We start from the raw sequence: 23,837 nt of genomic DNA, 5'->3' as shown, positions 1-23,837 counted from the left end.
AAACTGTCTTTAGCTGGTGTTGGTTCTAAATATTACTAACACATAACCTATCATAAATAAGCAACTAATATTAGTTGACAGTGTTACTGTTTAAAGTAGAAATTACAGAGAGGAAAGATGTTGCCCTGAAATCAAGTGAATTCCACAAATCCTCCCTGTCTCTATGGAATAAAGACACCATACTTTTATTCAGACAAGGCTGCACTGAGGGAAGGGTAAACTAGATTTTAGTTCTCTCCAAAAATATACCGGCCTAATGGTAAAATATCTTTCTACAAAAAGGGAAACAAAACATATTTCTCCCTATCACTCTGCTGTGAAATTAAGAACTCCTTTTTCCCACGATGGAAATAAATTATACAATATTTAAAGCAGTAACAGAAGAAATACCGTTACTTTCAGGCAGAAGAGCAAATCATAATATGGCAAGATAATCCCCATTAGATGAATATTAAAAAAAAATACTAGCTGGTTTTATCTTTGCATTTCCATAATCTACATAAAACAAAAGAAATCATCAAGGAACCAAATGCATTTTGAAGGCACAGAATACGCTACACCATTAACAAATCCAAATTGAAAATAATGAATCATTTACAGAATTCCTACCAACAGAATGCCAGCTTTTGCAGTTCGTGGAAATGAAGGAGAAATGGTGCTGACAGAGGAGGAAAGTGAGAAAAATTAGCAAGTGAGGTAAGAAAGACCTGTCACCTTCAACAAGGCTAACAAGAGCACAGAGTAGGTATCTCACAGAGCGTGGCGGGCGGCCGGGGGGGGGGGCCCTGAGGCTCCGTGTTTGCTGTCTGGCTTCATAATTTCCAGGTTCAGTGGGGAAAAAAATTACTCCTGAAAGCTTGGCCTTAATGCGCAGTTGGAGAAATACTCGAAGGTAAATCAAGCTCTCCTATGCCAAACTGCTGTTTAAAAGTCATTTTCCCTTTTCTATTTTCAACGTGAATTCCTGTGAGTCGCTCCAGGGAACTATATCTAAAGTGCAAATCAGGGCAGGCAACAGAAGTAAGACCTTTCTCAGGAGAACTTTCAATGATTCAAGCCAGCTAATGTGCCTTAGCACACCTATCCCGAGAGATAAATCAAACTGTACGGCTAAACTGGGCCTAAGATTCATAGGCCAGCCCAGCCCTCGAGTGCGAGAAAACGGGAGAGGAATTAATTGCAATGACTTAAGCAACACTAACCTACGGTCTTCTGTTCCTGGGAGGGAAGAAGGGAGGGAGCAGGACCAGCCCAGGCAGGAAGGCGACTGCGCCTCCTAACTCCCGTTTCCTTCCTGTGCCGGACTTATCCTCCCAAGCTCTCCCGGTAACATTTATCAGAGAAACCAAATTAAACACCAAAAACCGAAAGCAGTAAGACGTTAAATGACCCCCTCCGAGGAGAGCTGCCGGGATGAAGTGAGACGAGGCGGAAAGTGTCCAGCGAGGGCTCAGTATAGACTAAAGGCTCAGGAGGTGCTGGCGGTGGCCCTGCTGTAAGAGGAAACAAACGATCAACGGCGGTGGGGCCGGGTGGTCGTGGGTCCTCCACGCAAGCCGGGAGGGAGGGATCTGAGCCAGGCCGGACAGATCGGAGCTCACCACACCCCTGGGAGCCCGAGGCTGGAGCCCCCCCACCCCCACCCCGGCTCAGGGCTCCCCCTGGTCTGTTCTTCGCTGCGACCTACTTCACTGAACAGGTTTCAGCGGCACAGCCTTGCCCCCGGCGACTGGGGCTCCCTAGGGCTTCCAGGTTTAATCGCAGCTCCTCTGAAGGGGCCTGAAGCTCCAGGATGCAAGGTCTGCAGCCAATTTACTTTGCTCCAACTACCTGCTTTGAAGATAATCCCTGGCAGCAGAGGGAACAGAAACAAACGCGCTTGGTCCAGGAACTGGGGCAGGGCCTGCTTTCCTCATCCTCCTCTGACAAATCCACTGTCTCCAGGGTTGTGGACATGTCGGGGGGAGGAGGGGGCACCCAACCACAGGATGGCGGGCCCATCACTACGCAGGGACGAGGACAGAGGGCCGAACCAGCTGCCGGCAGCTGAGGATCCGGTGGTGAAGCCCATGCAGCGGGCCCAGAACGGGGGCCTGGCACACGCTGAGGCTCTGGGTGTTAGCAGCTACTGTCACTATCATTATTCATCTATGCTATTGTTTGTTCAACAGAAAATCAAAGAGTGGCTGCATGTGTCACAGCCACGTGTCATGCCAGCAGCCGGGTGAAGATGAATGAGCAGCTCCCCAAGGAGCTGATGGTCTCACGTGACAGATGAGTGCCTCCACCAACGACCAAGTGCAGATGGGCACCCTCTGATGGCAGCTGTGCTAATGGCACTGCCAAGGGAGCCCCTGAAGAGGGAGGGCAAAGGACCAAGCAGGGCAGCAAGCTCACGCGGGGCTTGAGCAAGTAAACTCCAGACAGCAGAGACTTCTGGTACAGAGTAGGAGGCCTGGAAACAGGCTTCTGCACACCAAGCACATTACACAGCCCAGTGTGCGCAGACCATGGACAGCCGGGGGGAGGGGAGCGACCCGGGCGTGGACAGCAGGGGGGAGGGGAGCGACCCGGGCGTGGACAGCAGAGGAGAGGGGAGCGACCCGGGCGTGGACAGCCGGGGAGAGGGGAGCGACCCGGGCGTGGACAGCAGGGGAGAGGGAAGCGACCCGGGCGTGGACAGCAGAGGAGAGGGGAGCGACCCGGGCGTGGACAGCCAGGGAGAGGGGAGCAACCCGGGCGTGGACAGCCGGGGAGAGGGGAGCGACCCGGGCGTGGACAGCCGGGGGGAGGGGAGCGACCCTGGCGTGGACATCAGGGGAGAGGGGAGCAACCCGGGCGTGGACAGCAGAGGAGAGGGGAGCGACCCGGGCGTGGACAGCAGAGGAGAGGGGAGCGACCCGGGCGTGGACAGCAGGGGAGAGGGGAGCGACCCGGGCGTGGACAGCAGGGGAGAGGGAAGCAACCCGGGCGTGGACAGCAGAGGAGAGGGGAGCGACCCGGGCGTGGACAGCCAGGGAGAGGGGAGCAACCCGGGCGTGGACAGCCGGGGAGAGGGGAGCGACCCGGGCGTGGACAGCCGGGGGGAGGGGAGCGACCCTGGCGTGGACATCAGGGGAGAGGGGAGCGACCCGGGCGTGGACAGCCAGGGAGAGGGGAGCAACCCGGGCGTGGACAGCCGGGGGGAGGGGAGCGACCCGGGCGTGGACAGCTGGGGGGGAGGGTGTGACTGGGGCCAGAGGTGAGGCTGGGGATGACAGGGCCAACGGGAAAGGGGTTAGCGCTAGGGAGTCTGGTTTTGTTCTGAGTGCCATTAAAAGCTTTGAGAGGCTTTTAGGGAGGGGAGTGCCATGTGGACATGTGTGCCCTAGACAAGTTTCCAGAGGCAGCGTGTGGGGTGGGCTGTGGAGGGACAAAGAAAGACACACACGCATGCCAGCTGGGAGGGTAACGGAGCCAGGCAATGAGAGGTCAGGGACTGAATTAAGACGAGGCAGCGCCTGCGCAGAGCGGCGTGGGGAGCGAGAGTGGAGCTGGAGATACTGGAGAGGCAGAATTTCCAGACCTTGAGACGGACCCTACAGGTGGATGAGGGCAGGGAAGGAGCGGGCAGAGAGACGAGTGTAGGTGATTCCGGGTTTCAGATCCGAGGGGCGGGCAGACTGGGGTGCCCGTCACACGCTGGAGTATAACGAGCGGTGAGCGGATTGTGGGAAAACTCAGTCTGGTTCCCAATCTCCCGAGGTGCTGCCGGGCACTCAAGTGGCCACACCGCATGGCAGCCTGGTCCCCAGGGGGCCGCGCGGCGCAGAGGCGTGGGGAGCCTCCGCGCTCAGTGTGTCCACGAGCCAGGGAACTGAGGGCGCAAGGCTGGACGGGGAGGACGGGGGCGGGGGAGCCCCGATAGCTCAGGGGCAGAACTGCAAAGGAGACAAAAAGGCACGGCCAGGCAGAGAGGAGGAGGCAGGCGTGTAAGGGGTTTTCAAGGTGTCGTTTGAAGGAGCCCTCTCGTGAGAGCTCCACAGAACGAGGGAAGACGCCGCATTGCGGGGGTCCCGCGTGACCCCGAGGACGAGCGCAGCACCCTGCTCACACATGGAGTCTTAACTCCCACACCACGCACCATCCAACCTGCCGCTGAGCAGCTCAGCAACGAGGCCTCTGGGAGCTTCTGCCTCCCTCCCTGTACAGGGGGAATTTAAACCGGGGAGGTCTAAGGCAATGCTTGCACACGTCCAGGGCCATGCCTGGCCTACGGGAAGAGCTGGAGCTGAGCCGTCTGCTCAGGTGCCAGGTACCAACAGCAAACTCTCAGGGAAAGAGATGTGCCGCTCTGGGGACAACGCCAGCACAATTCTGTCACCACAGCAGGTGGAGAGGTGGATGGCATTTCGTGTCGGGAACCCCTCTGCGGTGTTCCATGGGTTCACTTACAAAGGATGCAGCCAGTTGGGAGAAGTAACAAGAGGCGTGGCAGGGAGCACACAGCCCCGACACTCAGCCCACGGCTGCCCGCGCTTGGGCTCGCTCCGTCTGAAACACGTCCCCCGTTTCCTCATAGAAGTCAGTGGGAAAGTGGAGCTTGGAATACAGATTTTTCCTCACTTGGAAACGACGTTTGCCAGGACCAATATATTCTATGTGCCAGAGGGTAAGCATATGCACAGGAAGGACAGTAAATGGGAGGGAGAAAAAGAAAAAGGAAATAACCATATATTTTAGGAAGGAAAAGATCTTTGGCTTCTTTGATTCGTATCTCATTTAAACAGATGATATGAAAACCCATATGCCGCTCAGGATCTGAAAACAAGAAAATTCTAACTCAGAGTTTGGGGAGCGATTCATAAAGCACGTTCCACAGGCGGAGTCATGGGTGAGGGGCATCACACGGCCCATTCCAGAACACACACAAGGGCTCCGGGAGAGCAAATACACAAACACAGGGAGTCGGCACTCCGTGCGGCTCCCGTGCACTGCTAGAGTACGCTCGGCAGTTAACTGTCAGGATCATTTATGCCTGACTTTTGGTATCTTAATTTTATAACGTAAAAAGTCGGTCCTAAAAAGCACCCCCGTTGGTGCCACTGAATCCGCGGCATCCGCAGCCTGAGATGTTCTAGCGCCTCTGGGAACTCACCTGTCTATTATCCAAAAATCTCTGCTCCAACAACGTACTGCTCCTGTTTTTGAGACTCGTGCTCCACGCACTACAGTCCCCCCAGCAGCATCTATAAATCTGCCAAACGAGGCCGGAACCAGAGGAAGACTTCTGAGTTCGAGTTCTGGGGTTTCTAGTTCCCTTTCCAAAGAGACAGAACACCTGACTGCGGAATATCAGGCCTCAGTTCCACACGTGGCTTTCTCCGTAACAGCTCCTGACTTCAGCTTAAAGACAAAGCAACCAGCAATCACCTTTACATTCCACAGACTTGCAGGAAAATCGCCCAGTAACAGTCCCAGTTTACACCTGGGCCAGGGGGGCCTGAGAAGGGTTCTGCACCTGCCAGCACACACAACTCACCTGGCCCCTTATTAAAGCTGCAGATCCATGGGGCCTCACTTTGGCTCTCTTGAATCCGAAAATTCTCGGGCTGGGACCCAGAAATCTGCATTTTAACAAAGGGGACCTTAACAAAGGGGACTCTTTAAGACCCTGAGGTGTTCCCGTATGTGCTGGAGTCTGACAGGCACTGGGATGGACAGGGAGACTGGCACTCAAGGGGACGGAACAAGGCTTTTCTCCCGACAGGCTTTGGCCATTTATCTTCCTTTACTTCCTTCATTCCATAAATGAAAAGCAAACTCCTGCATATCCACCCTCGAGGATCCGGAGAAGATAAATTCAGCGTGATGTGCAAAGGGCCCTGAGCTTCTTATGGGAAGCAATGATGTAAACCAAAACATATCACCTCTTCAGGTCATAAAATATTCCTTTATGAGTGGAGGCAAGTCGCACCCCTCGGAGAGACCAGCATTGCTATACTCGAGATGCATTCAAATCTTATTTGATGGTACTTTAACTCATTTGTTTTGTCTAAACCTACAGCTTTACATCATATCAGCTTTACAGATAGACTGTTTGCTTCCCCAACTTCTTCCAAATCTTCAGTACACATACATTTTGAGTAAACGTTTAAATAAATTTATGTTGTCAATCAACGCTCTCTTCTTTAAAAAAAGAAAAATAACAGGGCTTCCCTGGTGGCGCAGTGGTTGAGAGTCCGCCTGCCGATGCAGGGGACAAAGGTTCGTGCCCCGGTCCGGGAAGATCCCACATGCCGCGGAGCGGCTAGGCCCGTGAGCCATGGCTGCTGAGCCTGCGCGTCCGGAGCCTGTGCTCCGCAACGGGAGAGGCCACAACAGTAAGAGGCTGGCGTACCACAAAAAAAAAAAAAGAAAGAAAGAAAAATAACAAACAAAAAACTCAAATTTCCCCCAAATCTCTCTTGAGCTGACCTCTCCTCCGAGTTCCGGACCCGCAGAACTAACCGCCCACCAGACGTGGTACCTAAGCATCTCACATGCACCCCCAAACTCAACTTGACCAAATGGAACTCATCATCCTCAGCTCCCCTTAACACTAAAAGTAAATTTTAGAAAACCATCTGGGTACTTAATGCCACAGAACTGTACATTTAAAAATGGTTCAAATGATTCATTTTATGTTGTATATATTTAACTACAATAAAAAATTTCTTCTTTTGATTAAATCTGGTCCCTCTCCATCAGTGCCTGTATCAGTAAACAGAGGCACTCTCCACCTACAGCTCAGAGCAAGAACCTATGACATCCCTGACCCTCCTCTCAGCCCACTGGACCAGTCAACCACCGCGCCTCAGACTCTTAATCAGCTCTCACGTGGCCTCCTCACTGGTCCCTCACGTCCACACGGGCCCCTCCCATCCTTGTTCTAACGAGCGTGAGCTTCTTAAAATGGAAGTCAAATCACTGTCACTCTCCTAAGACAACCCTGCAGTACCCACAACCACTCTAAGGACAAAGCCCAGAATTCCTCCCCTCGCCTTCACAGCACTGCATAAGCGGCCCCGACTGACCGTCCAGCCCCTCCCCTCTCCAGTCCTGTCTTTCTCCACCAGCTTCCTCCAGCACAGCTCTGCCCCTGCGGGCGTGCTCCCCTCCTTCCTCCCTCCCTCCAGGTACCTGATCTCTGCTTCCCCTTTGGGTCTGAGCTCTGATGCCCTTCCCTGAGAAACTCCAGAGTTCCCTGGTGGCCTAGTGGTTACAAGTCCGGGCTTTCAATATTGGGCCCTCTGGGTTCCATCCCTGGTCCGGGATCTCAGTTCCCACAAGCCGCACGATGTGGCAAAAAAAAAAAAAAAAGAAAACAGGCAACTCCAAGGTTTCTCAGCCCAGCACTATTGATGATTTGACCCGATAATCGACTCTTTTGCGGTGGGAGCTGTCCCGTGCACTGCAGGCCACTCACCAGCTGTCCCGTGCACTGCAGGCCACTCACTAGCACTCCTGCCAAACCAGCCCCTACAAGCCATCTACAAGCGCTCCCTGGGGGGCAAGATGGCCCCCTGTTGGGAACCACTGCTCCAGACGCCCGGTAAAAAGCCACAACCGTCCCCGTAACACTTAGCACAGAGCCCTGGACACCATCACCGCAGCACCGGGCAGGCTGCAATTCTACTCCTGGTGCAGTTCGTGTTCAAGGTCCCCTTCAAGACTGCGAGCTCCACGAGGGTAGGGACAGACTAGATGGGTCTCCTTCCTGCCCTGTCAACCCCAGGGCTTGACACATAGTAGACAGTACTCGACACTTTCGGAATAGATGAAGAAACTGTGAGTACAGCTCTTCCTTTTAATACTATTTAAGTTATCAACCCGTTCTAGTAGTTCAAATCAGCACCTACACTGAATCTGTTTTCTTTGGGAGGAGCTTAGTGATCAGACGGTTGAAATGTGACATTAAGAGAGACTCTCAAGCAATAAGACGTCTGATAAGCCCCTGATACCCACCATCATTTTTCCTTTATATTTGGAAAGATGGAATTAGCACTCCTGTATATTGTTCTTCAGCAAGAATCTGCTCAACACCAAGATGGACTACCTGTAATGCTACAAGGAAGCAAAACGGGTGACAGCTGCAAATGAGGCTTGCTTTATAATGTTTCTAATGAAAAGCAAAACACCTGGCCCTTAATGGGCCAAATGAGATCAGTAATTATGACCTGCTCAAGTACTGGGCGCACAGTGTTTTCCTCAGAAGAAGTTAACAAGAGGGTCTGGACATCTCCTCCCCTCCCCCATCCCCACGTGAAACAGCTACTTCCTCCCTCCCCTTCCACCACCGCCCCCCAGCCTGACTATTGGCCACCGGCCAACTCCCTTGGGTCAAGTCCATGAGCAAGCCGGCCATGCCAGCTTGGGGGGCCTGGACTACCTGGACAACAGAGAATCCATCCAGACGGTTAAAATCTGTGCCAGTAATATCTGAGTACTGCTGAGGAAATAAACGGAGGGCTTAAAAATCCAAAATAAAAAAACACAAACCAACCTGGAGCCAGGTGTGACTCTTGGGGTCCTAAAATGTCTGGCTTACTGCAATGAAAAGAATCAGAGCGAGACCGGGCTCAGAATGAAAAATCATCCCTAATTTTGGCAGGTGCTAAGAAATATAATCCTGACTCACAGTAGAAACAGGGATAGAAAGACAAACGTTAACAGCTATTATTTGACCACTGGTTCAAATAAGCTTCTTCACAGATGCATCAATTAGAATTAGGTTTGGCTGCATGTAATAACCCCCCCCCCCCACCAACAACAACAACTGAGGCTTCAACAAGGCAGATTTTTTCTTTAATGCAATACAAGTGTGGAAATAGGCAATGCTGGCCTAGCACAGTGCCCCACATCCACCTTGCACCCAGGGGGTACCATCCTTTCTGCTCTACCATCCTTACTACTGGCTTCTGTCTTCAAGGTCACCTCGTGGTCACAAGAGGGCCACTGTAGCTCCAGCCATTAGATTCACATAATAGGCCATGGGAAGGGGGAGGAAACAATGGCAGAGGACCTGCATCTCAGCTGGGTCAGCCACCTTTAATAAGCTTTACCAAGAGACGCACCCAAAGAGCTCTACAGATAGCTCACTGGCTACCGCTGTTTTCAAGGGCCAATGAAAAATGTTGTCCACTAGACACACTGCCGCCACCACCACCACTACCACTCCTACACCCTTCCCCTTACCCCTGTATTATTAGTTTGCTAGGGCTGCCATAATAGAAACCATAGACTGGGGGGCTTAAACAACAGAAATTTATTTCTCACAGTTCTAGAGGCTAGAAGTCCAAGATCAAGGTGCCTGGTGGGTTGGTTTCTGCTGAGACCTCTCTCCTTGGCTTTTAGATGGATGTCTTCTCACTGTGTCCTCATACAGCCTTTTTTCTCTGAGCCTGTCTGGCATCTCTTCCTCTTCTTCTAAGGACACCAGTCCTATTGCATTAGGGCCCCACCCTTATGGCCTCTTTTAACCTTAATTACCTCCTTAAAGGCACCTCTCCAAATACAGTCATATTGGGGATCAAGGCTTCAACATAGGCATTTGAAGGACACAACTCAGTCCATAACAGTGCTGATTATCTAAGAGGTTTTTCATCCAGGAAAAGAAGGAACTAAGGGTTTTGGAGGGGCAGGTAGCAGATTCTGCTACAATAGAATCAGTTAAAACTGTAAGAGATGGCAAAGTTCTAGTATTTTATCTAGTCTATGCCTCCTGTTTTATATGAGAAAACTGAGACTCAAGGCAACGAGAAGCCACAGTGGCTGACCTAGAGGCATGAATAAATCTTCTGAGGCTAGTACTAGCTTTGGACTTCAGAACTGAAGTTGCAGTGGATTTTGTCTGTATAACCGTATGGGTGTAAGATAAACGTTCTATATTGACTTTTCTCTAAAAGCTCAAATGAATATACTACAATTTGTGGGAAAACTAAACTATATACAGTCAGCCCCCACCCTGCCCTTATAAGGGAATATTTAAGGTATCTTTACTCTGTCCAGATTGTTCACATGCCTTGGAACTCCTATCATGTTCTCTATTTCAGCAAGAGTCTAAGAACCCTGATTTCAAGATATAAAAAGACTGACTACCACAGCTTTTTATTTCTTGGTGCCCCTCCACTACACCAAAGCAGAGCTCAATAAAAGGAACTCAAGATTTACTTCAGACCTAGAAGAATACAGTTTCCTCTCTGTACCAACCCATGAAAGCTAGTTCACAAAGCCAAATGTCTCCCGGGGAACTCTTAATAGGTTTTTATGTTTTACTTATTGTGCTTATCCTAAGACAACTTCACAAGGCTAACAGACATCTGTAAAAATATGTGGACATTTTAGTTCATTCTTTACATCCTTTAATGTGTTACCAAGTGTGGAAAGTGCAGATACTCCCTTACACCAAGTGTGGACAGTGCAGATATTCCCTTACGTGCAGTGAAAAATACATACACATAGCAACACAAGTGTGCACTTCAGCCTGTATAGTGAATATATTATATACGTATATTATATCCCCAGTACATCTTACAAAGTGCAGGGCTATAAATAGAATACCAATTTCAGTTACCACCCACCCCATTTGGTGAGTTGCAAAACGTCTAGGCAGCAGGCCAACTGATGCAGCCAGGAGTCCCCTAGCCCCCGTCCCACCCCTCCAACCTCCCCTTCTCCCAGGGCTGCCCGCCCCTCTCCCAAGCAATGCAACTCTTTCTTCCACTAAAGCAGATCCCCGCCAAGTTCAGTTGCCCCCCACCGTCAGTTATAGCCTTCTCTGCCCAAGGTGCCCAAACATTTTTAATTACATTGTTACTTAATCACGCATCTAAACAATTACCAATTAATCTCACTCGATTTTCCCACACTTACTGAGCTCCTATAGACATGCCAGGGGTACACAGGTTAAAGTCCTTATTCAGAGAATTTAAGTCCAAATCAAAACGGCTGTCCGGTGGGCTACCAAAACAGCAGTGTACAATGACGCTATGTCTTTTTCTAAATTGCACCAGTCTGCCATATCTAAAAATCTGAAAATTACTGCCTCTTAACAGGCTGGAAACACAAAAGTCTGGGATAAAAGAGACAACAACCCTGAGAACACTGAAAAGGAATAATTTTTCCTCCAAACTTGAACACATCTCATCGTGAAAGTCAATTGCAATGATTTTTTAAAAAAACTTTCATCACATTATTTTATGATAAAGGAGGGGAGCACGCTCTTGTGAGGAGCATGGAAGAAAAAACGGAAGGGGCATTACAGCAGCAGCAGACAAGCACCGTTTGCAGAAGTGTTCTCTAATTTTCCCCCATGAAGACGCAAGATTCGGGAAGGCTTCCCCACGGCCTCCCCAGAGGCACGACCGATACACGGAGGCCCAGCCGGACACCCGGTCCTCCCTTCCTGGTCAAGGAATCCGTAGAAGGGGCTGGTGCCCGGTGGGCATCCCAGCCGAGGGGGCCAGGGCAGGTCCGCGAGACCGCTCAGGAAGCCCCGGGGGCACCGCCGGTCGCCCTGGCGGGCCGGAGCGGAGCGCGCGGGGACCTGGGCCACGGAGCTCGCCCGCCTCCAGCCTCTGCCGCCAGCGCCGGGCGCGCTGGGGGCCGGGGGGGCCGTTGGGGCGCGGGCGGAAGGCAAGGGGGCGGACCCGCGGCCGCCGCTTCCCTCCATCCAAAGTTTCTCGCAGTTGCGTTCACTCCGCGCTTCCTGTGGGGGTGGGCGCCGCGCCCTCGCGGGCCGGCCGGCCACCGGCCGGCTCGCAGTGGAAGGAAGCGGGAAGACGCGAGTCGGGCCGCGGCGGCGGCGGGACCCCGCGAGCCGAAAGGGGCCGGGAAGGAGCGCCCTTGGGTCCCAAGGTCCGGGGGAGCCGAGTCCGGCCGGGGCGCCGCGAGAGGGCGCTGCCGTGGGCGCGGCGGGGCGCGGGCGCCCGCGGGGCAGGGCTGGGCCGCCCGGCGTCTCCCTCGGCGCGGACGCGGGGCGCGGGCGGCTGCTCCCGGGGAGCCCGCGCCTCTCCCGTGCGCGCCCGGGCCGCCCGCTACTTACCCAGGGAGCAGGTGAGCAGCGAGAGCAGTGCCGGGAGCGCCAGACGGCGGCCGCGGCGGGCAGGCGGCCGCATCCCGGCGGCGGGGCTGCGCGCCCTGTCCGGACGCGGGGACGCGAGACGCGCGGAGAACGGAGCTGCGCCGCTGCCGCCGCCGCCCCTGCCGCCGCGGCTGACCCTCCTCCGCCGGCTCCCCTCTTCCCTCCCCCAGCTCCGCGCCGGCTCCGGACGCGCCCTCTGGCGGCCAGTATCGGGAGCGCCCGCCTGGCTCGCGGCCGGGGTGCGGGTCGAGGTGGCCGCTCCTCTGCGGGGACAGCGCCCTCCTTCCAGGCATCTGACCTTTGCTCCCTGCGGTCTCCACCCCTCCTTTTCCTTCCTCTCCCTCACCTAGGCCCCATCCTTTGCCTTCGTGCGCTCCCACCTTACTCCATCACCTCCCTTTCCGTGGTCGCCAGTAAGTCTCTAGTGCCCCTTCTTATCCCCAGAGTGAAGCGGTTGTGGGGGGGGGGGCGGGAGGAGGGAATGGGCGGCAGAGGAAGGAGAATCACTTTTCTTCCCTGCTAATGTACCATCTGCTATATTAAAAAAATCAATAATTCAACTCAACATCGTTGGCACCAATGTTCTACTTTGATGAAGGTGCTTTTAATCAGCTCAACTAATTTACTTCATATTCTTTTTTTAATGGAATTTGGCCAATAGCTTAGGCCTGGAATTTGGCTTTTAATAGAAATTTGTGTAAACGTAATTCTGTATAAATGTAATTTTAAGTGTTCACCATAATGGAAGAGGGAAGGACTTTTATTCAAAAGTCTGATAAAAAATAAATTACATTAAAATGCAGAAGGGTGGAGGGACCACAGAAACCTCCTTTGGAAAGTCCCTCTTGTCCCCAGGTGACTGTCCCTCCCCAGCCGGGAAGATGGTGGCCTAAAAGGAAGCAATTACAGAGGAAGAACTGCAGCCCCCTCTGAGGGTCCTGCACCCGCTCTGCCTCCCCCAAGCCTTGACACACTTCTTTCTCCCAGGAAGGAGGTGGGACCAAGTGCTAATGCTCACCTGAGTTTAGACCGTGACCTCCTGAAGGTCACATCAATGTTCTCATTCATACTTCGTCATATTTTTTGGATGCCCACTCTGTGCCCGGGAGTGTACCAGGCACCCCATGAACACCAGCATCTTCCACATGGACATGCAACGTTCACCCAGTTGCTAAACATTGCATGAAGACCAGTCCCAGGCCCTAGGGATACCAGTACAATGTGGGGAATATAGAGAAGCAGGTGCTGAATGAATGTTTGCTGTTCTGAGACTAATAAACTTGAATGCTCACTGGGAGGTTTAACCTTGAACGCACGAGGCCAGTATGGTCATCTGTCCTTACAACAGCTGCTACAAGTATTTTAAAAGGAAGTCTGGAGACAGGGTTTTCTCTCTCTGGTTTATGTTGCCGTCTTAAAACTGGGAACTGAATAGTTTGTGTGTTTTCCATTTTATGTGAATGCAAATAGTGCCATTTGTTCCGGTCAGCCAAGGTTTGTGGCTCCATGTCAACACCATTTATCTGGGAGGGAAAAGAAATGTAAGACTGCTTCCTTGCCTTTTTTAGTGAAGGTTTGCAAATTTATGGTTGACTACATTGATCCCTTCTATCCTTCTTTAAAACCCCCCTGCCTGGTTTAGAGTTCTAGAAGTTTTCCAATTTCCAAAGCTGTTTAGCTTTCTTCCAAGAAGACATTCCTCACGTATATTAGATATTAAACACTAAAACAAGGTGTTTAAACAGACACAGAAGCCTAGAAATTAAGCAGCTTACTTACTGGGTATGTGTTCACATACCTACTCCATGTTTGGTGACAAGCAACTCTAGGTGCTTAATCAAAATTTTCATCCAGATTCATCATGTGGAGTAAAGGTGTGGGAAACAGCCCTAAATACAGCCGAGAGCACCGTCTAAGTCATAAGCTTGCCCCAGTGTTCTTCCTTCCCACAGCAGACACAGATAAATGGTACATCACAAAGCTCCATAACTCACATTTTAAAAGGATTACCTTTCACTTACTCTAATCACATGATAAATGGACTTGCCGGGAGCACTCCCTCCCGATCACGGGTTGGGAGTTTCCTGGAACCAAACGTGCGCGCGGGGACACTAACATTCCTGGTGATGCATGGCCTGCCTCGGCACCTGAAACACCAACTGTAAGGGGACACCTTTCAATAGAGAACAGTTAATCTCATGCCCTGTAAGACTGTGATAGGAAAAAAGGGCAGGTCACAGCTCTGCCTTCCTGGGTTTCACTCAGCTGAATTCCAGATGCCATCCCCACACTGGCCCTCAAAAGTATGCCCTTCCCCTGTGCAGGGGTAGAACAGGGTGTCACCTCTTTTGGGGGGCCCTATTGCATCATGATTAAAACAGACTGGTAATTTTGGGGGGGCATGGGTTTGATGTCTGGTCAGGGAACTGAGATCCCACATGCCTCGCAGCGCAGCCAAAAAAAAGAAAACAGACCGGTAATTTTTAAAAGAATTTTCTAAATACTAAAGGAGAACATAAAGATATATGCAGAAAACCATAGATAGCCAAATAATCTAATAAGTTCCAAACAGATGGTTTCTGATCTCATAATAACTATAGGCCCAAAAGACTGGACGACGTTCATTCATTCAACTGGCGCTGAACGCCTTCTAGCTGGCACACCCATTGCCAGGCTCTGGGGCAGATACAAAGAAGCATAAAGTGTGGCCCTGGGCACAAGAACTCACAGTCCAGTGAGGGAGATAGAAACGTTCAGAAGTAATGTTCCTGCTGCAACGTTATGCTATAGCACAGGTGGAAACACTTTGGAACATACGGAGGCAAAAACAGAATCTATCAGCGCCTTGGGATTTGGTCAGAAAAGCAGAAGTGACTTTAGGGCAGGGTCTTAAAGGGGAAATAGGAGGTTCCCAGGCTGAGAAAAAGAGGAAGGGCATCCCAGGCAGAGGCACACACGCACAAAGCAAAACTCAAAGTTGTCTGGTGGGTTGGGGAGTGGCAATAAGGGCACAGGCGTCTTGCCCAGCCTCGCCCAGCTGGCTGCCTCTGTCCCATGACTGGGCATCCTGTCCTGAATCAGCAAAGGGACAGATTCCAACTCTCCATTTTCAGGGCCCTCTTACACGGCGTCAGGAAGGCCATCCTCTTTGCACACTGAAAAGTGGCCTTAGGAACTATGAGTGCCCTTGGGGGTTATTTTCCAAACCTAAAATCCGGCCTGGCGTCTGACAGTGGACTAGAATGTCTAAAACTGGGTCTTTTGTGATCATCAGACCCATGATTTAACCATGGGCTAACCATGCCTCATAGCCCCAGAGTCGGTGCACACCTGGTCATGGGAGAGAAACCAGTCACTTCACCTGAGGCTTTAACCTTTAGGGAAGCAAGGGAATCTTTATCCCCTATGGGAGAAGAGACAGCAAAAACCTGCATGGCTTGGAGTAGACCCACTGGCCACAGCCTCTTCTGCAGCAGGCGCTCAGGAGGAACACTGATGACAATTAATATGGGGGTCTCTCCCACGCCCTGGAGGAGCTTCTCCCTTTGCTTCCAAAGCTATTCCAAGATTATAAGCGAAACCACAATTTTTACCGTAAGAGGCTTAACCATGGGGTTCCTACAGACTATCAGCCCTGAACCAAGATCCAGGAAGCACAACAGAGGTTACCATTTCGGCAGGCCCCCAGGACAAGCCCAGAAATCTGACACTGTTGCCATTCTGGTTTTTGGGGGGGCTTTTTAAGATAGAAAAAGGTGTAAAGTCTTCTCTACCAAAAAGGGCTATCTCCTAGAAACTTCTGATCAGAAATAGATTAGCCACCTGGCTCTTTTGTTCTCCTTTCTAGAATCGCACAGCCTCCGTTCTCAGTAAAGATCAGGAATCGCTCCTAATAGGCTTATCAACACAGCACTAGGAAGTGTCTGCATCTAACTTTTGTTTTTTTTGCAATTTAAGTATATTTTATTTCCCCTCTATGATCCATTTTAAAAATTCAATTTATTTAAACTTAAAAAAATTCATCCATTTCTCTCATCCTCTACCCCCCTACCTCTGGTAACCACCAATGAGCTTGGTGTGTGTCTATATTAACTCCCACGTATAAGGGAGATCATACAGCATCTGTCTTCCTCTGTCTGAGTTCACTTAGCATAACGCTCTCGAGGTTTATCCACGTTGCCACAAATGGCAAGATTCTGTTCTTTTTCTTGGCTCAAAAATACCCCACCAAATATAGACCACGATTTCTTTATCTATTCATCCAACAGTGGACACTTAGGTCATTTCCATCTTTTGGCTATTGTAAATAATTCTGCAGTGAATATGGGGTGCATATCTTTTCAAATTAGTGTTTTTGTTTTCATCAGATAAATACCCAGAAGTGAAATTGCTGGATCTGGTAGTTCTATTTTTAATTTTTTGAAGAAACTCCTTCTTACTTTCCATAGTGGCTTTACCAATTTACATTCCCACCAACAGTAGTGGGATCTGTGCTATTTGCAGATAACACGATATTATATACAGAAAACCCTAAAGATTTCATCAGAAAACTGTTAGAACTAATAAAGGAATTCAGTAAAAAATGAAAAATCAGTACACAAAAATCTGTTGCATTTCTGTATACTAATAATAAACATCAGAAAGAAATTAAGAAAACAATCCCGTTTACAATCGCATCAAAAAGAATAAAATACCTAGGAATAAATTAACCAAGGAGGTGAAAAGCCTGTACACTGAAAACTGCAAGACTTAAATGAAAGAAAAAGACAAATAAATGGAAAGATATTCCATGCTTATGGATTGGAAGAATTTATACTGTATTGTTAAAATGTGCTAACGTGCACTGAACACTTGCCATAGGTAGATACTCTGCCAGTTACTTTCAAATATATTATTTGATTTAACCCTCACTAAAAAACATATAGGGCTTCCCTGGTGGCGCAGTGGTTGACAGTACGCCTGCCAATGCAGGGGACACGGGTTCGTGCCCCGGTCCGGGAAGATCCCACATGCCGCTGAGCAGCTGGGCCCGTGAGCCATGGCCGCTGAGCCTGCACGTCCGGAGCCTGTGCTCCGCAACGGGAGAGGCCACAACAGTGAGAGGCCCGCGTACCGCAAAAAAAAAAAAAAAAAAAAAAAAATATATATATATATATATATATATATATATATATAAAAATAAAAGGACTACTGTTTTCCCACTTTACAGATTAGTAAACTGAGTCTCAGGTAGGTCAAATACCAACAGCCAGAACTGCCTTTAATGGAAGTTTCTTTCCACCAAATCATGCTCTGTAAGCAGGGTGGTAGCAGCAGGAATGGGAGAAAAGGGACCATTGTGAAGGTGTGACAGAGGTCACATCAACAGTACTTGTGAGTGAGTAGATATCGGCTGGAGTGAAGAAAGGGACCACAAAAGGAGACAGATGGAGCCAGTAACTAAAACGGAGATCTGCCAAAGGAATGAGTTTATGGAGAAAAATGATACAGTATGATCACTACTACTATTGTAAACGGTAACTATACCCTCACAGTATCAATAGACTAATAGTAGTAGCAAACATTTAACAAACACTTATTATATATCAGGCACGATACTAAGTGCTGTCCATGCATTATTTCTTCTTAAATAGTATTTTATTTAGTTCTCAAAACAGCTTTATTTCTATTTTAGAGAGTTCAGGTGACTTACATGAGGACAGCAATTCTCACGTGTGGTCCACGATACTCTCAGGGACCCCTAAGACTCCTTCAGGTACCCAGGTTCACAAGTCAAAACTTTTTATAACAGTACTAAATATTACAACATTACTTGGGGTTTTTTTCTGTGTTGAATTCCCACTAGGGGTGCAAAAGCATTCATGGGAAAAAGTCTTACTGCCTTAGCGCTAATCAAGGCAGCGGCAACAACAACAAAAAAAGCCGAGTTCACTTAAGAGGATCCTTGCTAAAGTGGAATAAATTAATAATTTTATTAAACTACACCCTTGAGCACACAACGTTTTAACATTTTGTGGGGCAAGCTGAGGCGTAACATTAAAGTACTCCTGCTGTATATCAAACTAGGATGTTGTCTCAAGGAAAAGCACCTGTGTGACTGCTCAAGTTACAAGCTAAACTAGTTGCTTTTTTCACAGAACATGGTTTTTAGTTGATAGACTGACAGGTAACCTATGGTTATTCAGCCTTAGGGACTGGGCAAACACGTTCTCAAAAATAAACAAAGTGAGCCTGCCAGTTCGAGGAGAACAACTGATGTTACTTGTGACAACTATAAGATTCAAGCTTTGACGTGAGACTTGAATTTTGGACTTGTTTCTGCTCCCATGAGCTTCATAGCCTCCCCATCCGTGAAGACTTTTCAGTGTCAATGACAGTGTTAATAAATGTGATTTTTTGATACTGTATAACAACATGTGTCAACGTTTGGAAGTCCTGCAACTTCTGGGAAACAATATTTTCCAAACAACTTATGTAAGATGTTACAAACTCATGAATGGGCTTTTTAAAAGTTCCATTCAAAGTAAAAGACCAATGTGTTTTTTTGTTTGTGGTACGCGGGCCTCTCACTGCTGTGGCCTCTCCCATTGCGGAGCACAGCCTCCAGACGCGCAGGCTCAGCGGCCATGGCTCACGGGCCCAGCCGCTCCGCGGCATGTGGGATCTTCCCGGACCGGGGCACGAACCCGCGTCCCCTGCATCGGCAGGCGGACTCTCAGCCACTGCGCCACCAGGGAAGCCCCAGTGGGTTTTAATGTAACCTCGTACAAAAGTTCACTGATAGGTCTTCAGATTCATGTTGCAACTAACCTTTAATAAACTCCTGATTGTCTCGAATTTTGGTGTAATATCAAAGAATGCCCACAATTTTATGGAAGGATTATTGAAAACCCTTCCATTTTCCAATTGTGTATCTGTGAACCTGGATTTTCTTCATTTACTTCATCCAAAACAATACATCCCAACAGATAAAATGAAGACACAAATATAAGAATCCATCTTCTATTAAACAAGATATTAATGAATTTACAAGAATGGGGGCTTCCCTAGTGGTGCAGTGGTTAAGAATCCGCCTGCCAATGCAGGGGACACGGGTTCGAGCCCTGGTCCAGGAAGATCCCACATGCCGCAGAGCAGCTAAGCCCGTGCGCCACAACTACTGATCATGCGCTCTAGAGCCTGCAAGCCACAACTACTGAGCCCGCATGCCACAACTACTGAAGCCTGTGCCTAGAGCCCGTGCTCCGCAACAAGAGAAGCCATGGCAATGAGAAGCCTGCGTGCCACAACAAAGAGTAGCCCCTGCTCGCCACAACTAGAGAAAGCCTGCCCACAGCAATGAAGACCCAATGCAGCCAAAAATAAATACATAAATATTTTAAAAATTTAAAAAAAAAAGAATTTACAAGAATGTAAATTAACGACAGTCTTCTAATTTTGGGGGAATATATAGTTATTTCTCATAAAAATATATTAACGTGATAGGTTAAGTATAGTTATTTTTAATGAATTGATAAATCACTGTTAAAAATCTTTGGTCTTATACCTAATATTGTACGACAAATATTGAGACATAACCCGCATAAGCGAAAGTTCTTTGGGGTCCTCGATAATTTTTAAGAGTATAAAGGGGTCCTAAGACCAAAAAGCTTGCAGACTGCCAGTTCAGGGCATGTAACTTGTAAACTGTAGGAGCCAGGACTCAATCTCTGGTCAGTCTGACTCCAAAATGCTCCTTCTTACCCTGAATTCCTCCCCGTTTTGGTTTAGATTTGTTGCATTTAAGGTGCCAAATTTCCCAGAATCCCACTTAGCCTCTCAATTACCTATTTATACCCCTAATCACTAAGGATTTAAAATAACAAATATCAGTTAGATGGGCAACGTTATGCTATGGTAACAAACAACTTGAAAATTTCAGTGGCTTAAAGCTACCAAGGCTTTCTTGATCCTGCCAGGTCTGCTGCTGGCCCTGATGCACCTCCAGGCCAGCTGTTCTGCATCATGGGTGACCTCCGGGCTAGCTGCCATCTCAGCTCAAGTTCCCTTTCATGGCCATCATTGCAGCCGGAGCACGAGCACCAGCAGACAAATGCTTCTGCGACAGTCACCACTGCGCAGGTTTCATTGCAGGCTGGGGAAGGTGCAGTCCTCATAGCCAGATGAGAGGAGAGCTGGGTACTGCTGAGCCTGGTGCTACACACCACCTAGCCTTGCTCTGCACCTCCGTCCTGTAACATCCCAACATCTGCTCTGAGGATGGTATACCAGGTGGTGTGAGGGGGCACCAACAAGGTTCAAGGTTTTCTTTTCTTTTTCTTTTTTTTTATTTTATTGGAGAATAGTTGATTTACAATGTGTTAGTTTTAGATGTTCAGCACAATGATTCATATGTGTGTGTGTGTATATATATATATATATATATATATATATTTGAATATATATATTCTTTTTCAGGTTCTTTTCCCTTATAGGCTATTACAGAATATTGAAATATTGAGTAGAGTTCCCTGTGCTATACAGTAGGTCCTTGTTGGTTATCTATTTTATGTATAGTTTGTTTTCTATGTCTGTGGGTCTATTTCTGTTTTTAAGTAAGTTCATTTGTATCGTTTTTTTTTGTTTGTTTTGTTTTTTTTTGGCTGCACTGCACAACTTGCAGGATCTCAGTTCCCCAACCAGGGAATCAAACCTGGGCCACGGCAGTGAAAGCCCAGCATCCTAACCACTAGGCAACCAGGGAACTCTATGTATCCCTTTTTTTTTGGTGATATATATATATATATATATATATATATATATATATATAAAATATATATTATTCGGCCATAAAAAAGGATGAAATAATACCCTTTGCAGCAACATAGATGGACCTAGAGATTATCATACTCCATGAAGTGAGTCAGACAGAGAAAGACAAATATCCTATGACATCACTTATATGTGGAATCTAAAGGTTCAGTTTTAATATCTGGAAAGAAAAGATGAGATGACAAGTATGTCACCTTACTGTGTACGGCTCCTCACTATGTACCAGGTAACCATACAAATAATCACACACAAGGCCGTTAGAGAAGAAATCTAGACGAACTGAGCAGTTATGAGTGTTCTTGGAAGAAAGAAAACTCTGCCTTGGATAATCAAGGATGGTTTCAGGGAGAAGGTGGGATTTGAATAGAGGTCATGAAATGGGGGAAGGACCCAAACTGGTAGAAATGGAAAAAGGGGGAAAATGATGTAAAGACATAAAGTCAGTGAAGTAAGAGAAATACTTGCAGGAAGGCACATACACAGTGTGACTACAGTTCATCACATCAGGAAGTGTCTTCTAGCACACAGATGATTTCAGGGTGAGAAGACAGGAAAGGTGTCTGCAGGGGACAGTAGCAAGCCCAGGAGTGAGCACTGGCCCTGGTGAGGACACAAGTCCCTGGGAGGGGAGGGGGCACCTGACCAGGCCCAGGGAAGGAGGCCACGGGGCCCTGAGGACACCTCATTAATCACGAGAGGAATGTTAGGCTTAGCGATACGGACATCATTTAACTGAAAATGCTAGAACCAAAATGTGATTTATGTCTCTTTTCTTCTAAAAATATACTTCCTTTATAATTCCTTGACTTCAATAACAATAAAATAGCTATGGCATGATAATGTCTCCCACAATTGAAACACAATTTTCAGAAATAGCATTTTACTAGCTTTAAGTCAAGTGGATGTTGGAATCTCTGGCTTAAATGAAACTGTCATGTTCTTCGGCTTTTGAGAGGAGGCAAGTCCTGGTTTGGTGTTTCCCTGATTTGTACACTATCTACTTTGGGAGGGACAGAAGGGAAGGAGAAGAAAGGAGACCCCAAATCTTGAGATCCATTTATGCCTCTGCTCAGGGAAGCTGCCGTGACTCGCTGAAGCACCCAGGGGTTGGTTGAGAATAGGGAGAAATTAAAGTGGGGCAGTGGTGTTGGAAGAGAAGAGAACATGGCAGGCACAGAATTTAAAGGACATCTCAATGTTTGCAATCAACATATTCTTTCTATAATCCCTTCGAGGTAGCATCCCTCAGTCTGCTTAAATGTTTGAGGTTAAATCACAGAATATATGAAGCTAGCACAGAGGAAGGAAGTTGAGGCAAGATGGTTGAGGCCTTGAATGGCGAGCTTACAAAGCTATGCTTTCTTTGATGGTCAGTCGTGACCCTTTGTGTTGCTGAGAGACTGACTCTCACCAAACAAGTCTCTGGAGGGTGAATCTGGATGCACCAGAGTGTAGACAGACGACAGTCAGGTGGTTTGAAGACTGTTGTGATGGTCCAGGCATAAGTGGACAGGAGCTGAACTAGATCCGTGGCTGCAGAATTAGGAAAAGAAAGGGAATGTAGGAGTCATCGTGAAGGATAAATCGAAAAGACTGTGGATTAGCCACAAGGAATCAAGCGTGATTCTGAATTTGGAATCTGAGTGGCCAAGTACCATGGTCAGAGGAGTGACGGAAAAGGGCATGTTAAGTGTTTTGTTTCTGTATTAGACAAATGGCATTCGAGGTGAAGGTGGGCCAGCTACATAGAAACATTCAGTAGGCAGATAGACACGAAGAATGAAACCAAGAAAAGGGTCAGTGACTGAAGCACAGATTCCAAGTGACCCACAGAAGAATTGGAAAAAAAGTTCACAGGAGTCATTAAGAGCAAAGAGAGTGGGAAATGGCAGAACACCAAGTTAGGGGCACCATCCTAAGGGCTGTTAGGTGTTTTCCTCTTGACACCAAATACTTTTCCAACACCCCATCTCCAGCTCTCTGACACCAGCTGGGGGTCCGACGATTCAATTCTGACACTATCTACCTGGACTTACTATCAGATCCCACAAGTTAAAAGCCTCAGTCCCACAGACTGCCCCATTTCAGATGCCAGTTGCAAGCCCGCATCACCCATACTTCTGACTGAGGGGCTAAACATGTGGGGTTCCCACAACCTTCTGTTCAGGTTCAGTGATTTCCTAGAACAGCTCACAGAGCTGAGGAAGTCACCTTAGGTTTATCAGTTTATTACAAAAGATGTATCTGAACAACCAGATGGAGAGGTACTTCGGGCAACGTCCGAAAGGGTCCCAAGCACGGAGCTTCTGCCCCCAGTGCATTGAGGTGCACCACCCTCCAGGCATATGGAAGTACTGGCCAACGTGAAAGCACTCCGAATGCCATCATTTACGGGGTTCGATGGCAGTTTCATTACATAGGCATGTTTGATTAAAGAATTGGTCATTGGTGATTAACTCAGTCTCCAGCCTCTAGCCTCAATCTCTCTCTTCCCTGGAGGTTGGGAGTGATGGAGGTGAGGGGAGCTGCAAGCTCCAAGCTTCTAATCAAGGCTCGGTCTTTCTGGCAACCAGCCCCACCCTGGAGTATCTAGGGGCCACCGAGAGTCACTTCATTAGAACGAAAAAAACTCCTATCACCTTATCACTTAGGAAGTTCCAAGCATTTTAGGAGCTCTGTGCCAGGAGCCAAAGAAAAGACCAAATACGTTTCCATGATACCACAGAGGCTGTCCTCATGTAAGGGTCAAGGGAAGGAAGAGAAGTGAGTGACAAAGCACTCCGACAGGCTGGGGGGAGCCAGACCAGGCATTTCAGAAGGAGGTAGAAAGTGAATGTGGAACTTTCCTTTTTTTGTCCTGGCTGCACCTCGCAGCTTATGGGATCTTAGTTCCCTGACCTGGGATTGAACCCGTGCCCTCGGC

General features: G+C 48.6%; 1 protein-coding gene across 1 annotated transcript in view; it reads right to left on the bottom strand.

Moving 5' to 3' along the window:
- B3GLCT (beta 3-glucosyltransferase) overlaps positions 1 to 12,245 on the bottom strand; it is a 108,832-nt gene extending 96,587 nt beyond the window's left edge. Inside the window, exon 1 of the mRNA XM_082859744.1 lies at positions 12,065 to 12,245. Coding sequence (XP_082715870.1) covers positions 12,065 to 12,137 — 73 coding nt within the window. The 5' untranslated portion in view covers positions 12,138 to 12,245. The remainder of the gene's footprint in view (positions 1 to 12,064) is intronic.
- Between the last annotated feature and the right edge of the window lie 11,592 nt (positions 12,246 to 23,837).

Source organism: Leucopleurus acutus (assembly GCF_964270905.1).
Source record: "Leucopleurus acutus genome assembly, chromosome: 18".
Classification (NCBI taxonomy): Eukaryota; Metazoa; Chordata; class Mammalia; order Artiodactyla; family Delphinidae; genus Leucopleurus; species Leucopleurus acutus.
Note: the sequence above shows the minus strand (reverse complement) of the source record. Positions and strands in the feature narration are given on the sequence as shown.